This window comes from Heteronotia binoei, chromosome 17 (genome assembly GCF_032191835.1).
Source record: "Heteronotia binoei isolate CCM8104 ecotype False Entrance Well chromosome 17, APGP_CSIRO_Hbin_v1, whole genome shotgun sequence".
NCBI classification, from domain to species: domain Eukaryota; kingdom Metazoa; phylum Chordata; class Lepidosauria; order Squamata; family Gekkonidae; genus Heteronotia; species Heteronotia binoei.
This window is the reverse complement of record NC_083239.1, coordinates 33,902,505-33,919,428: the sequence shown is the minus strand read 5'-3', so window position 1 is coordinate 33,919,428 and position 16,924 is coordinate 33,902,505. Positions and strand designations below refer to the sequence as shown.

Below are 16,924 nucleotides of genomic sequence, written 5' to 3'. Positions count from 1 at the left end.
GGAAAGAGATTTTTGGTGTTTTCATTCTTCGTATGTGTTATGCCTGCTTGGTGGATGGTGGGCATGCAAAAAAAGCACATGGAGCCAACTTGTCAACAATGTAGGAAATGAGCAACTTCCTTTGACAAGATGTACTAACGTTGCTACCATTGGGGGGGGGTGCTACTGAACTGCCACAGTCTGTGAAGGGCATTACCCCCCACAGAGTTGGTGCGGTCCTTGCCCCAGAGATTTTGCAATCTTTGGAAGCTAGGTTGAGGGGGAGGGTCAGAGATTTAGCTCACAAAAGACAGTGCATGGAAATGCAGCCTTGGCTATCCTTGGGCGCTCCATACTGTAAGCCAGATGCGGCTTTGGCAGCACTTTGCACTACCATGAAAAGGGTGAATGGTTGAGCAGCTGGTGTGTGTGTGGGGGTTTCTGACTTCAGGGCCCTGCCATTGCAGTATAGTCGTCTGATTTTTTTCCCACACCCTGGTGAATTCACTCCCACAGGAGGTAGTGGTGGCTACAAGCATAGCCAGCTTCAAGAAGGGATTGGATAAACATGGAACAGAGCTCCATCAGTGGCTATTAGCCGTAGGGTATTGTTGGAACTCTCTGGGGCAGTGATGCTCTGTATTCTTGGTGCTTGGGAGGAGCAATAGTGGGAAGGCTTCTAGTGCCCTGTCTCCACTGATAGATCTCCTGAAGGCATCTGGGGTTTTTTTGGCCACTGTGTGACACACAGTGTTGGACTGGATGGGCCGTTGGCCTGATCCAACATGGCTTTTCTTATGTGAAAAGACAACAAAAATGCCAAGATATAGATATCATATGGGAACCCAAGAAGAAGGGAGAGAAAAAGAGTGGAACACAAACAGTGCAGAGAGAGATGAAGATCCACTAAAACATATTTTTACCACATCAGGAAACTGAGGGTGAGATGGGGTAAATAGCAGTAAACTTCACTGCTGCCTTGCAAATTCCTATATATTGAGTCTCCCCCTACCAGGACATTTTCTTTGTACTGTGCTTCTATATTGTGCTGATGGCTGGCAAATCCCAACAAACGGCCTCTCGCGAAGTCCCAAGTTTTGCTTCACTCGCGATGTAGGCGGATGTAGATGCTGCCTTCAGTGTAACCTTCAGTGTTGCTTGCCCGGCACTCGTATTTACCCTCATCCTCTGATTCCATTTTTGAAAGCCTCAGTTCGTCATTATATATGTGGAGGCGAGTTCCTGGGAATCTCAGCTTCCAGCTCACAAAGCTCTCAGGGTTGCTGTCCACCTCGCAATGAACCACGAGAGAGTCGCCTTCCTGGGGAACGATCTGGGAGAAGTTTGTGAAGTGCCGCACATCTGCAAGAATCCAGAGGGACAAGGCATTGCCTATCATGGCTCTCAAACTTTGGCAACCAGCCCTGCCTAGTTTATCTTCCCTATCAAAAAACCACTGAATAAGCAAACTTCCCCAGCACAACACAAGAGGATTTGAGTTGCCTATTTTAGGAATGGATAGCTGAAAAGGGGGAGGAGGGTCTGGTTTACATGGATTAATAATCTGGAATTATTAGGGTTTGTAGAATCTTTCGGGCTCAAGTGCCGTGTTCTACTGGAGAAAGTCTTTCTTTCTTTCTTTCTTTCTTTCTTTCTTTCTTTCTTTCTTTCTTTCTTTCTTTCTTTCTTTCTTTCTTTCTTTCTTTCTTTCTTTCTTTCTTTCTTTCTTTCTTTCTTTCTTTCTTTCTTTCTTTCTCCAGTAGAACACGGCACTTGAGTCTGAAAGATTCTACAAACCCTAATGATGTTACCAGCTGTGAAAACCTGAAATCTTTGATAATCTGGAATTAGTTGATTATCATCATCATCATCATCATTTTATAGCATTTTAATGTGCTTCCTTCTGCCATGTTATACAGGAGGTTTAAAAAAAATACCATTCCCTGTGGGAAGGAACAGACTATGTTCTTTTATCCTGTAGATTCTATTGTGATTGACATGCATTTTACTTGGATCCTCTATTGCAATCTCTGGAGGGTAAATCTGATGAAAGCAAGATAGTAAGCTTACTAGCCTCAAGTAAGACTGAAACCATCGAAGTGGTGGCAAACTTCCTTTACTGTGCTTATAAGAGGAGAAGTCTGTTTAGAATGTTTAATTAACCACCTTTTCCCCCCTGCTTCCTTGATTTGATACTGTTGTTGTTACGCCAATAAAGGTTCTGTGACTGCTAGTTGCTTATTATGCCTGTTTTACAGATAGGCGGAGAAGGTTTGATTTGCACAAGAGCAGAGAAACCACAGAGGAAGGAACTGAAGGCAACTCTCATACCGGAATACGTAAAACTAGACTGGGCCTCGCTGTCTTTCCAGAAACATGGAAAAGTCAGAGGAAGAGCTTGTCAAATATGTACTGCAATGTGTGGGTCGGTTTATTTAGTGTGGCTATCTGTGCGAATGTGTAGCTCCCCAAACAGATTGAAAACTTACCTCCGCTGGGACGTGTAAGGTGCCCGGGGAACTGTAGTTTCCTTGGGGGATCTGTAACACAGAGACAAGCATGGCTGATAATCAGGGCCTTTTTTGTAGCAGGTACTCCTTTGCATATTAGGCCACACCCCGCTGATGTAGCCAGTCCTCCAAGAGCTGACAGGGCTCTTAGGTCAGGGCCTACTGTAAATTCCAGGAGGATTGGCTACATCAGGGAGTGGTGGCCTAATATGCAAAAGAGTTCCTGCTACTAAAAAAAGCCCTGCCGATAAGGGATCTCTCTGGTGAGGTGGCAGCAAAGCATAGGAGAGAATCTCCAAGAATACCCATCCTCAGTCAGGAATAAGAAAATACATTAAGCTTGCTGTATTTGTCTAAGCCCTCCAGCCACAGACAGGCTTTGGCATCACAGTTCCCACATTGCCCTACAGCTTCTAGTGGGAGGGGAAGAGCAATGATTTGCATTCAACATGCAGGTTGGGTTGAGGTTCTGCCACCTCCATTTAAAGGCTGGGGCAGCAGAGAGGTGTTGGGAATGGCCTTTCTTTGGCCAAGACTTTGGAAAGTCACAGTCAAAAAGTACAGAGAATGTTGAACTGGCTGGACCAATGGCTTGGCTCAGTCTAAAACAGTATTAGGAAGATGCAGCTTAGCCACAGCCAAACAGCTGTTAGTTTGGGGCCTTACACAACCCACTCTACCCTGGGGCATAAGAGCAAAGTGTATCTCTCATTTCATTCAGAGAAAAAAAGTGTGCTTCGGTTTCCAGAAGTTTGAGGAAGTACCCTTCAGAAACACAATTTAACTAGAATTCACTTGATCTAACTTTTTGCCAGACTCTACCTAGGTCCAGATGCAGGGATGCCAACCTACAGGTGGGACCTGGGGATCCCCTGGAATTACGGCTCATCTCCAGGCTGCAGAGTTCCAATCACTGGAGAAAATGTATGGTTTTGAGGGTGGACTCTTTGGCATTGTACCCCACTGTCCTCCCCAGGCTACATCTCCAAATCTCTAGGAGTTTCCCAGTCTGGATCTGGCAACCCTAAACCCCATCCCCAGCCAGTGGCCAAGGATGACCTGGCATCCCTAGTAATGACCCATATTTTAGATCAGCACTGTTATAATTGAGGAGTCCCCAACATGATGTCCACCCACTGACAACTTTCCCAGTTTCTGCCAAGTGTTTTTATGAAGTGGGCAGGACCAGATGGAACTTTTACTTAGCAAGACTTCTGATTGGCCTTTGAAGGTTTGATTGGCAGCCATTTTGTTGCTGGCTCCAGCTCCTATGGCAGCCACTTTGTGGCTATGCCCATCACTTTGTCAGAATTCCAAAGGTGCCCGCATGCTCAAAAAGGTTGGGGGCACCTGGTGTAAATGAACACCCTTTACGATGGGGCTTGCGATCTGAGGATCCACTTACAGTTGACCTTGAGGGTGATTGTCCTGTCCACAGTCACATATTCAGACACTCTGAAATAAGTGGCTTTGCAGGTGATGTTTTGGAGATGGTCTGCTGCTGTAGGTGTGAAGTCTAGGTAACTCTCCACTCTATCATTGCGCACACGCTGAAAGCTTTTCCCTCCGGAAATGCCTGTCCAGGTGATCTTGGGCTGGTCTGAAGAAGGACTCCGATAGGCTATACAAGTGATGGTTGCTACCTGCCCTGCCCTCAGTAATCCAAAAAGAGTTATATCTGGTTTTCTTTCTGAAGAGAAAGGAAGAAAAGTTGGATTTATCCCCTGCCCTCCACTCAGAGTCTCAGAGCGGCTTACAATCTCCTTCCTGCCACATCCAGTCTGGTATTTCAGCTCACCAACTTCCCTTCATTTCAATTACTGGAACCGCAAGACAGATTTCTCTTCTTTCCCCACTCCCCTGGAACATGATCCTATTACAGAAGGTGCCCCTATTAAAGGTAAAGGCAGTCCCCTCTACAAGCCCTGAGTTATTACCAACCCATGAAGTGATGTCACATCATGACGTTTTCTTGGCAGACTTTTTGTTACATTGCCATTGCCTTCCCCAGTCAGCTACACTTTCCCCCGAGCAAGCTGGGTGATCATTTTACTGACCTCAGAAGGATGGAAGGTTGAGTCAACCTTGAGCAGGCTACCTGAACTCAGCTTCCGCTGGGATCAAACTCAGGTTGTGAGCAGAGCTTGGACTGCAGTACTGCAGCTTACCACTCCGTCACAGGAGCCCCTATTAGCATATGGTTATTCCAGCCTGTGGGGCAGAGTGGTAAAGCTGCAGTACTGCAGTTGAAGCTCTGCTCACGATCTGAGTTTGATCCCGGCAGAAGCTGGGTTCAGGTCGCCGGCTCAAGGTTGACTCAGCCTTTCATCCTTCTGAGGTCAGTAAAATGAGTACCCAGCTTGCTGAGGGAAAAGTGCAGATGACTGGGGAAGGCAATGGCAAACCACCTCATAAAAGTCTGCCATGAAAACGTCGTGATGTGACGTCACCCCAGAGTTGGAAATGACTGGTGCTTGCACAGGGGACTACCTTTACCTTTAACCCAGCCTTGCCTTTGGATCCCCTCTCTATTCCATTTGCCTGCCTTGAAAGAGACAATCTGGGCAAGCCGATCTAACTCTGCTGCAAAATGATGGGGAAAATGTATCAGATGGGGACTTCAAGAGAGAGCCCAGCACCCTCCTTTCAGGCACTCACCAGTCACGATGACGGACAGGCTTTCTTCTGCTGTAGAGTAGCTGTATTTGTTGTGGCCTTTTTCCATTCGGAAGTGGTAAATCGCCTGGTCAGCTGCTTCGGCGTGATGGATGGCGAGGGAGCAGTTGCCTTGGTTCAGTTCTGGCCCTGACACTTCAAAACGATGCTGAACGCGAGGGTCTATCTCCTTAATTCTGTCTGGGTTACTGGTGGCCACTAAACGTGGCCTCCGACTTCGCTTGTCTTTCACATACCAATATCCGTGCAACTGAGCACGAGGGTCATCACGAGATGCATCGTACGTGAAATTGCAGGGGATGCTGACACGGAGCCCCACCTGCACAGTCACCTGAGAAGGCACTTCAAGGCTGTAACCATTTTTCTTGCATTGGGCACCTGCAGTGAGAAGACAAATTCAACCAGCCAATTTGCACACCCCATTCCACACTGCAGTCCTGGAAGAGAACAGATAGAACTGGGGTGGCCAAACTTGCTTAGCATAAGAGCCACATGGAACAATAAACATCAGATGTTTGAGAGCCACAAGACAAGGAAGGAAGACAAATAGATGGGCTAGGGAGGGAGAGGTGGAAATAAAGCAACTTTAAATTGAAATGCATTCCCAAGCCACCAGTTGGCTAGGAGAAGTGATTTAAAGAGCAAATGTTTTCTCCAAGTCAGTCAACGGGGCAGTGGGGGCTCTGAGATCCACACAGTATGTGTTAAAGAGCCACAGTTTGGTCACCCCTGAGGTAGAACAACCATCTAGGGAGGACTGCATTGCTGAGACTTGCAGCTCCCCAGTCAGCCTCCTTCTTACCCTCCCAAAGCAGGAATGTTGAAATGACTGCAGGAATCAAGACTTCAAGGAGATGACGCCCCATCTTCTGTCCCTCCTGGAACTTCAGTCCATTTGCAGCTTTGCTGTTAGCCATAAAAACAATGCAACATGAGAAGAAGGAAAAATCTTAGGGAGGAAAAATGTTCAAGTGCACTCCATCCTTTGGAGAACTGCCTTTAGGAGCAAGTGCCTAGACATAGGGTTGCCAAGTCCAATTCAAGAAATACCTGGGGTGGAGCCAGGAGCAAGGTTGTGAGAAGCATAATTGAACTCCAAAGGGAGTTCTGGCCATCACATCTAAGGGGACAGCACATCTTTAAAATGCCTTCCCTCCACTGGAAATAATGAAGGATAGGGGCACCTTCTTTGGGGGCTCATAGAATTGGACCCCCTGGTCCAATCCTTTTGAAACTTGGAGAGTATTTTGGGGAGAGACACTGGATGCTATGCTGAAAATATGGTGCCTCTATCTCAAAATACAGCCCCCCCCCCGATACCATGGATCAATTTTCCATTATACTCTATGGGAATTGGTCTCCATAGGGAACAATGGAATGCCCAGCAGACATTTCCCTGCCCCCCACTTTCTGATGACCCTGAAGTGGGGGGGAGGGCCTTCAAACCGGGGGATCCTCTACCCCCACCTGGAGATTGGCAGCCCTAGGTTTATATTTCAAAAAAAGAAATTAAAGCAAACTCACAAACAGTTCTTAACATGGCAGCCCCAAAACTGGACAAAGGGATTTCTTTTTTTTTGGAGGGGGGGTGGCTTTTAAATGTTTATGGTGCCCCAAATCGATGGTACTTCAATGGGTAGATCATCCTGAATAATAATAATAATAATAATAAATTTTATTTATATCCCGCCCTCCCCACCTCGGCAGGCTCAGGGCGGCTAATAAGAGGAATAATCTTACCTTTGGCAGCAGAGTTTCTTTGATCTGCCTCTCTCTGCGTCTTATCACGTTTCCCATAAAAGCAGAAGTGGTTATGCCATATTACCTGTTTTGCCATCAGACATCAGAAAATGACAACATTAATCGAATTGTGAAAAGCATTCTTTTGACAAGTGATGGGACATTGGGGGTTGGGGCTTTGGGCAGGAAAGATTCAGGGTCAGGCAAGGCCTCACCCTCAGGCCTCAATCCATGGCAAAACACATGTGCACATGCTTTGGTGACACAAGTATACTTTAAAGTGCCAGCAAAATGTCCTTCAGCTGAGTCTGTCAATGGATTTATGCACATTTAGCTTTGTGCTGTGTTGTGGCCAAGAGGAAGTTTAGGAGGTAATTACAAAATGCAAAGAGCACGCCCTGTACCAACTGTGCCCCCTTCCCCTCTGTAGCATGTAACTCCCTTTGCTCTGTTGTCCTGAAGTAGGAGCCAGCATAATATCAAGACTAGGGTTGGGGACACCCTGGTTCAGACCTCCACAGTGCTGTAGAACTCCTTGGGTTCTCTTCTTCTAACCTATTTCTGAGGGTTGTTGGGAGGATGAAAACAAGAGAGATCTATGCATGATGCATATACTGGTTAGAGCAGGGATGACCAAACTTGTTTAAACGTGAGAGTTACATAGAATAAATGTCGGATATTTGAGAGCCTCAAGACATGAATGTCAGATGATGGAAGAAAGGAAGGTAGGTAGGTGGATGAGGGGGAGGGAGGGGGAGGTAGAAAGAAATCAACTTTAAATGCATTCCCCAAGCCTCCAGCTGGCTTGGCTTGGGGAAGTGATTTAAAGAGACAGCCTTCTCCAAGGTGGTTGGGGCTTCAAGAGCCACACAATATGTGTGAAAGAGCCACATTTGGCTCCTGAGTCACAGTTTGGCCACCCTTGGATTAGATGAAGAGCAGGACAAAAAAAAATCTAATAAATCTATTACTCTAATTTGTTCCAGTGTTTTTCTTGCTCACTGTTCTCTACTAGAAGCCATTCTTTAAGGGCCCGGCTTTGCAGCATTTGAGTTTAGAAACATGCAATGGAGAACAGTCATTTGCTGCAGTGACAGTATTGCAAAAACCACTGAAAGCTCCCTAGTTGTTACCTTGCATGCCCTTTGAGATGCAGTTTTTTTAAAATTGTCCCACCATTTCTCCTGGGAGCTCAGGGCAACACACAGCATTCTCCCCTACTCTGTTTTATCCATCCAATAACTGTGTGAGGTAAGTTACACTGAGAGGCAGGGATTCACATGTGGTCATCCATGAGCCATCTTCATACCTGAGTAGGAATTTCAGTTCAGGGCTTCCCAATTCAAGTTCTATGCATTTACAACATACTGATCTATTAATGGATGTTGCTTATCAACATTTCAGCTCTTGCATTTTACTGTTTTTATCATTTCATTGTATATTATCGCTTTTCTGTCCTTCTCCATTGAGCGAGTCTTTCGCTTTAGAAATTTGTGGGTTTAATTTTTTTTTTTTCAAATGTAAAAATAGGCCATTTGGGATGTTCCTGCAGGACAGCTCAAATGCTATCTCCCATATCAGTTCTCCAGAGGAAGGAAAAGAGACAGTCTGTGCATCCCAGAGGGCTTCAGAATCACTGCTTTCCCTTTCTGTCTGGATATGAACATGATGTTAGCTGAGGTAAAAGTACTCTTTTGTGGATTCATGCACTATCTCATTTAAACAAGGTTTGCCAACAGCCCAGAGCAAAATAAAAAATCAACCACCAAACAGTCTTGCCCTCTCTGTAGAGGTTTAATGCCTGGAAATGGTTAGATGGCACTTTGCACTGGCATGGAGGTAAATAACATCACAGTATACCAGGTCAGTTATGAGTCTGTTAAAGGGGCAAGATATTTTTTTTCTCCAAGCAGTTGGTGACCTTGATTTAAACTGGGTACCACCTGTTCACGTTCACCCCACCCATGAGTGCTTTTATCGCAAGTCAACACCAACATCAGGGCTGAGGTAAATCAGATGAGACACTTTAAAGCTTTGTTGTTGCATCTCCAGCACATTTTCCCTCAGAAATAGCAGCCACACGAGGTTGTGATTTGGATCAGGTCCATTGTGGGGTGGGGTGGGGGCTAACCCTTCCTCTGCCATCTCCCCAAACTTAAGCAACCCCCAGGCAATATATAAGATTCTCACAATAGCTCCAATAACAGTGCCAGGGAATTGTTTGTGGTAGAAGCATCTCCAGGGTACCATTTGTGAGTCAACTGGGGAAATGATGGTAGTTGAAAGATAACTGGGCCCTGCTGAGGCTATCCTCATATTTTAAACTGCTAAAATGGTGTTTCCCACACACAATTATATAACTGTAAGACATTAGCCTGCCATTACTGAAGGTGAACAGCTCATTCCGGAAGCACCTGAGACCATTCAAGAAACATGAACACTGTTTTGGCAGATCTAGACTGTGATAAGGCAAAACCTTCAGGCAAAAGCATAGTGATGTGTGCATTCTCATAATCATGAGGGTGAACTAATCCATATTTCCATTCCACAATGCAAATAATATAAATGGTGATAACAATTATACCATTTCCCCCCAACCATGACTTCATTTACCGTGGGAACAGATGGTGAGGAACTGTCTGTCCTGAAATTCTGCAAAAATGTCATTTTATTTCAAAGGCACGAATATATTGAAGATGAAGTGCAGTCAACAGTTTTTCTTTGCTGGTTTCTTCAGACTGTTTACATTTGTTAGAATGTGCTAGTATTTCAGTAAGCTGCTTTGAGCCCCTGCTAGGGAGAAAAGTGGGATAAAATTTCCATTTATTGAGAACAGCCAGCGTTAGTTCAGGAAGTATGGTCACTATCACATGCAGAAATATTCTGGATTACTTTGTCACAGGAAATAGTGATGGAGGTTAGGCAGAATAGCTTTAAAACAGGATTAAACAGCTTCATTGAGGACAGATTTCTCTCTGGCCAGGCATAGACACTAAAAGAAACATCCATATTTAGAGACAGTAAACATCTGAAAACCTGTTAGGGTCAATATCAGAGGAAGGCTTTAGCCTCTATTCCCTGTTCATTGGCCATAGCTCTCACAGAGTTGTCCTTGAAAGGGCAGCTTCTGTGAGAGTTCTCTCAGTCCCACCTACCTCACAGGGTGTTTATTGTGGGGGAAGAAGGTAAAGTAGATTGTAAGTCGCTCTGAGACTCAGATTCAGAGAGAAGGGCAGGGTATAAATCTGCAGTTTACAGTCTACAGGACAACTGGTTGCCTACTGTAAGAAACAGGATGCTAGACTAGACAGACCACTGCTCTGATCCAACAGGGCACCTTTAATGTTCTTACATTTGGCAAACCCAACAACTCCTCACTAGGCAATATATGTCAGCCTGCTACAAAGAGAGTTTAAGGAGGTAGACAGATTTCATCATTAAAGATGGAGGCTTTTTCCTTTCACAATTATTTATGTTGATTATATCACAGCTCCTGCAAATATTGCTGGGTATATACGTAAATCTTCAAGCTGGGTCAGTTGTGAACCCAATGAAGGACTAGATGTAGAGACAGCTGAAGGTGTGTGTACCCCACATATCCTTTCTCTCTGCCTTTGAATCTAGAACTCCACACTGTCCACATGTCTTCCATAACCTCCAGACTTCAGCAGGGCCAGATCGGGGGGGAGGCAGAGGGGGGTACTTGCCCCGGGCGCCGAAGGAGGGGGGCGCCAAATTGGGTATGGAGTCCATTATATTCTATGGGACCATAAGATAGAATGGCCCATAAGGGGCTGCCATTTTTTAATTTTGCCCCCCCCTCAAAAAACATGTAGATCCGGTCCTGGACGTCAGTATTGCCATGCCCTCTTTTTCCCCCTGTGTCCTAACGCTTGGGTGTTACAAAAAAAGGAAGCTTTTCAAAGAAATAAGAACCTTTTTCTTGAGAAAGAGTTGTGGGCAAATATGCACCCGCTGCACTGAGTTTTGAAAGGACCAATATGAATGTAACAAAACCCCTAACTGGACAGATGCCATTTCATTTCGCACCAGATCTATCATTTTGCTGTATCATGTGATTTGTTCTATATTCTTCTGATAATCCACTGCACATTTTGGTGAACTTTGTTGTTGTGGATGCAGATTTGTATATGTATTGATACGTATTAGATAGTTGCTCTCCCATAGTACTTCCATAATAATAAGCAAGGCTTTTTTTGTAGCAGGAACTCTTTTGCATATTGGGCCACACACCCCTGATGTAGCCAATCTTCCATGAGCACAGGAGGCCCTGTGATAAGAGCTCTGTAAAGTCTTGGAGGATTAGCTACATCGAGGGTGTGTGACCCAACATGCAAAGGAGTTCCTACTAAAAAAAAAAAAGGGAATACATATTCATATACAAATAAAAAACATACTAAACAAAGGTGGGAAACAAGAATACACATGCGTGAAAATTTAAGACTGAAACAACATGTCTTCTTTGTTAGCATTCGTGGGCAACTGGCTGGCCACTGTGTGAAACAGTATGGCAAACGAGATGGACCACTGGCCTGATCCAGCAGGATTCTTCCCGTGTTCTAATATTCTGAGGAGGAATCTTGAAGCATTTTCATTCGCTTGCAGTGGTTAACAGATGCTTCTTGAAAGCCCATAAGCAGGGCATCAGATCAGTAGTCTTCCATTGGCGTTTGTTACCACATTTTCTTTAGAGAAGTAACAGTCACTATTTGCGTAAAATATTTATCCTCAGGGCTTTTTTTGTAGAAAAGCCTTGTAGGAACTCATTTGCATATTAAGCCACACCCCAATGTCACCATTTTTGTAGAAATAGCCCAGCAGGAACTCATTTGCATGTTAGGCCACACCCCCAATGCCAAGCCAGCTGGAACTGCATTCCTGTGCGTTCCTCCTTAAAAAAAAGGTCTTGTTTATCCCACTTCTCTTGAAGAAAATTGCTGCAGGAAAATTGGATTGAATGGCATTCTACCACACCAGAGTTCCTCCTCCCATCCCCTCTCTCCCAGGCTCCACCCTCAAATCTCCAGGTATTTCCAAACTGGAGTTGGCAGCCCTGTCTCTCAGTGTCTTCTGAGTTTCAGCAACATGTTCAGGTAAGGATGCCAGCCTCCAGGTGGGGCCTGGGGATCTGCCAAAATCACAGCTCATCTCCAGACTATGGAGATCAGTTCTCCTGGAGAAAACGGCTGCTTGGGAGGGTGAACTCTATGGCATTGTACTCCATTGCCGTCCCCGTCCTCCCCAGGCTCCATCCCCAAATATCCAGGAGTTTCCCTAACAGGGTCAGCTTAACCCCACCTCATCTAGGGTACCAAGTCCAATTCAAGAAATATCTTGGGACTTTGGGGTTGGAGCCAGGAGACATTGGGGAGGAGCCAGGAGCAAAGTTGTGACAAGCCAAAGGGAGTTCTGGCCATCACATTGAAAGAGACCATACACCTTCTAAATGCCTTCCTTCCATTGGAAATAATGAAGGATAGGGGCACCTTCTTCTGGGGCTCATAAAATTGAACTCCCTGGTCCAATATTTTTGAAACTTGGAGCGTGCTTTGAGGAGACGCATTGGATGCTATGCTGCAAATTTGGTGCTTCTACCTCAAAAAACAGCCCTCTGCCAGATGACTGTGGATCATTTCCCCATTATACCCTATGGAAATCAATCTCTATAGGGAATAATGGAGTGCCCAGCAGACATTTCCCTCTCCCCCAACTTTCTGATGACCCTGAAGTGGAGGGAGGGCCTCCAAACCGGGGGATCCCCTGCCCTCACCTGGGAATTGACAGCCCTAACCTCATCCCCTCGCAACCCTCTGTTCAGCGACCTCCAAGCACAATTTGCCATTTTTAAAAACTGTTTGGAAGGATTTTTGTTCTGTTTGTTCAAAAACAAATCTGTGCCAGAGTGTTTCCAAACAGCCCTTTTAGGGTCTTGATGCTATTCGAAGCTTCATAGGCTGCTATGAAGCAAGATCGTTGCCTCACACTCTTGCATTTGTTTGCCTCATGTTCTTCCACGAATGACCACACCCTATAGCTTCCCTGAGAGGTACTACAACACACAGCCCTAAACCCTTTGACACCCTAGGCAAGGCTAACTACTTGCCCCCACTCCCACTTCTTTGAGGTTGCTGCGGCCAGATCTCTCTATTCTATCCTATGGAGCCATAGGATAGAATGGAAGGGTCAGGCCACCGTTGTGGCATGACCAGGGCTTTTTGGATAGAAAAAGCCTAGCAGGAACTCATTTGCATATTAGGCCACATCCCCTTAACATCGCCATTGTTTCACACGGGGCTTTGCCCTGCTGCCCGCACCTCTCAGAGTCTCCAAAGAGGCGTGGAGGAGCTGTACAACTTTCTTCTTTGGGCTGTAAGCCCCCTTCTCTCACTCAGTAGGTAATGCTTCACCTCAAAGAGGACACTGACTCAATATTTTAACCTGAACAAAATTTCAGCAGTTTATTGATGCAATGTACTGAGGAATGAGTCGACCAAATGACAATCCCAGCACTGTTAATTACACAAAGCTATGGCAAAAAGACAAACGTGATAGCATTAAGAGAGACTTAGAACAAGTGCCTCTCGAAACAAAGCTGTCAAAAGCATAAGATTGGCAGGATGATTGCAAAGGGCTATAGTAGAATGGCAAATGGTATGTTCGTATCTCCTCCTGCTGTTAAACTAGCATATCACACACTGACTGAGCTAATTTTTCCTGTTTGTTTAAAAAGGTAAAGGTAGTCCCCCTGTGCAAGCACCAGTCGTTTCCGACTCTGGGGTGATGTTGCTTTCACAACGTTTTCATGGCAGACTTTTTAGGGGGTGGTTTGCCATTGCCTTCTCCAATCATCTACACTTCCCCCACCCCCAGCAAGCTCGGTACTCATTTTACCTCGGAAGGATGGAAGGCTGAGTCAACTTGGAGCCGGCTACCTGAACCGATTGAACTCAGGTCTGTTTGTTTAAGTTCCAGTTAATTCATAGGTACAGGGGGCTCTGCATCCCGATAGCTCAAGGGGCTGGGATGCAGAGAAGAGTCAAGGGAACTCATCAGGAAAATAGGAGCGAGGGGAAGAAGAGACCTAGAACAAAATAGCCTTTTGTCCAGGATCAGATCTACATTTTTTTTGGGGGGGGGGGGGAATTAAAAATGATGCCCCCTTATGGGCCCACAGAATAGAATGGATTCCATTCCCAATTTGGCACCCCCTCTCCAGCGGCATGCGCCCCCTCTGCCCCTCCCTAGATCCGGCCCTGCTTTTGCCTTTGCTTGAATGGACAAATAGAGCCATGGTCTTGGTGTGATAAACTCAGTTTAGGCCTGCTTGACAATAGTTTCACAGGACAACACCCCCTCAGAACACCCTTCCCAGGACAGTTTCACGGGACAGCTTCTCATGGTTTAGGGAGGTTAACACAAGCTGGCCAGGATTAAGCAAGAATGGGGGACCTTGTATTCAATGTGGTGTTTTCGTTTTCGTTCTGTAAGCGTCCACTTGGTGGATCTCTGGGCTTGCAAGGCAGCACACCTAGAACCAACCTGTGCCTGAAGACCTGGGAATCAACAAGTCTACAGCAGGACATTTCTGCAAGTGCCCCTGGACTGACACAAGCTTCTATTTGGCATAGCGCCAAGAGACCTGTATTTCAAAGGAAGTTGAAATGTAACAAAATGAAATGTAACCAACAGCTGGGGAATCTGGGACTTTCCAAAAGACTGAGGAAGGAGGTGATAGACAATTATAAAATTATGAATGGGTGGAGGTAGACAGAGAGGACTTTTTCACACTCTTCCGTAATACTTGTGGGTGCCCAATGAAGTTTACGGGCAATAGATTCAAGACAGACAAAAGAAAATGCTTCACTCAATGAGCAATTAAATTGCGGAATTCACTGCCAGTGGAACATAGCAATGGTGATCCCAGGCATAAATGGCTTGAGAAGATAAATACATGGAAGAGAGGTCCATCAGTGGCTACTAGCCATGGTGACTGAAGAGAGCCTCAAGGCAGCAAACCACCAAATGCCAGGGGCCAGGAGACAACACCAAGGAAAGATCTTGGCTTCTGTGCTGTTATTAGCTCTCCAGGCTGGCCGGTCACTTTGTTAGACAAGACAATGGATTAGAAGGACCACTGGTTTGATCCAGCAGTAGGGTTGCCAAGTCCAATTCATGAAATACCTGGGGACTCTGGAGATGGAGCCAGGAGACTTTGGGGGTGGAGCCAGGAGCAAGGGTGTGACAAGCAGAATTGAACTCCAAAAAGAGTTCTGGTCATCACATTTAAAGGGACCGCACACCTTTTAAATGCCTTCCCTCCATTGCAAATAATGGATAGGGGCACCTTCTTTTGAAGCTCACAGTACTGAATCCCCTGGTCCAATCCTTTTGAAACTTGGGGGGTATTTTGGGGGGAGGCAGTGGATGCTATGCTGAAAATTTGGTGCCTCTACCTCAAAAAACAGCCCCCCAAAGCCCCAGATACCCACAGATCAATTCTCCATTAATCCCTATGGGAATGGTTCTCCGTAGGGCATAATGGAGTGCCCAGCAGACATTTCCTCCCCCCTCCGTTTTCTGATGACCCTGAAGTGGGGGAAGGGCCTCCAAACCGGGGGATCCCCTGCCCGCATCTGGGGATTGGCAACCCTATCCAGCAGGGCTCTTATTATGTTCTTAACGTCTTAGGGTGAAACCACTTTTTTCTCTTTTTTGCAGATAATGTCCAGAATTGCCTAGATGGGGGTGAATGAATGAATGAACTTTATTACAGTCATAGACTTTCTTTATGCTAGCCCTTTACCAATTAGACTTTCTTTATGCTAGCCCTTTACCATCTTTTTTTTTTTTTAAAAAGAATCAACAGCTTCGTGTTTGGGCAACAGCAAGACAACTGGTGAACACCCATGGTGCATGGTGCAACGGCCTGTCTTGTTGCACAAGCACGGTTGCACAATTGTGTGAGCCGCTGTAGACATTGCACAAGGCGGCAGTACAGAAGCCAAAGCCAGAGGACTTTCCAAGCAAGCCTCTCCGGAGATTTCCAGAGATGTGTCAAAAGCAAGGAAGATTCTTAATAGGTGGGCCAGTTCCAGGTGTTGAGTGGCTCTGGGCATAATAGCATCACAGAGTTTGAAGGGATCCCCAAGGTCATCTAGTCCAACCTCCTGCACATATATGAACATCTGAAGCTGCCTTATACTGAATCAGACCCTCGGTCCATCAAAGTCAGTATTGTCTACTCAGACTGGCAGCAGCTCTCCGGGGTCTCAAGTTGAGGTTTTTCACGCCTATTTGCCTGGAACCCTTTTAGTTGGAGATGCCAAGGATTGAACTTGGGAACTTCTGTTTACCAAGCAGATACTCTACCACTGAGCCACCGTCCCTCCCCAATGCAGGAAACTCACAATGCAGGAAACTCACAAATACCTCTCACATACACACCACAGTGACACTTGCTCCACTGAAATGAAATTTTACTGAAATGATGGCTTTATTGTTGCTACTGTTTTTGTATTGTTATGTTGTTAGCCACCCCAAGCCCCATTCTGGGGGAGAGGTAGGCTGAAAATCTAAACAAATTAAATATATAGTAATATCTTCTCACAGAGAACGATTCCCATCGAAGCATTGGATGCGAAAGCAGTTGCTATGAATTTGAAATTTTCAATACAATAAAAGTTCCAGAATTGTCGCTGACTTCACTAGGCGTGAACGGTTCCATCTTTTGAAGAAACTTGTTGAAATGAGGCGTTCTTCAACTCGCTCGCTTCGCTTGCTCATCAAGTCGGAACTGCTAGTGGAGATTTTCACCGCTGCAGACTCGTAAATGACTTCTGTTTGGACTTTCGTGCGAGTTCCATTTGGATTTCTAAACCACAGCCTATGTGAACCACCAGTGGGATTGGAATTTGAGAATATATTACCACCGGGAGGAGTCTGGATATAAGATTGGTTTTGCTGGATCTTTCTGTGACTGAGTCATTTTTGCGTAGAGG

The 16,924-nt window shown here is 45.6% G+C and overlaps 1 protein-coding gene across 1 annotated transcript; it reads right to left on the bottom strand.

The window, feature by feature from the left end:
• Positions 1-1,081: 1,081 nt before the first annotated feature.
• Positions 1,082-6,073, bottom strand: LOC132585775 (sialic acid-binding Ig-like lectin 8). Its single transcript, XM_060257661.1, has 5 exons — positions 5,968-6,073; positions 5,148-5,543; positions 3,895-4,179; positions 2,469-2,519; positions 1,082-1,341 (listed from the first exon to the last, which is right to left on the bottom strand). Exons 1-5 carry the CDS (start codon positions 6,029-6,031, stop codon positions 1,082-1,084), a joined length of 1,056 nt encoding a protein of 351 aa, XP_060113644.1. The 5' UTR covers positions 6,032-6,073.
• Between the last annotated feature and the right edge of the window lie 10,851 nt (positions 6,074-16,924).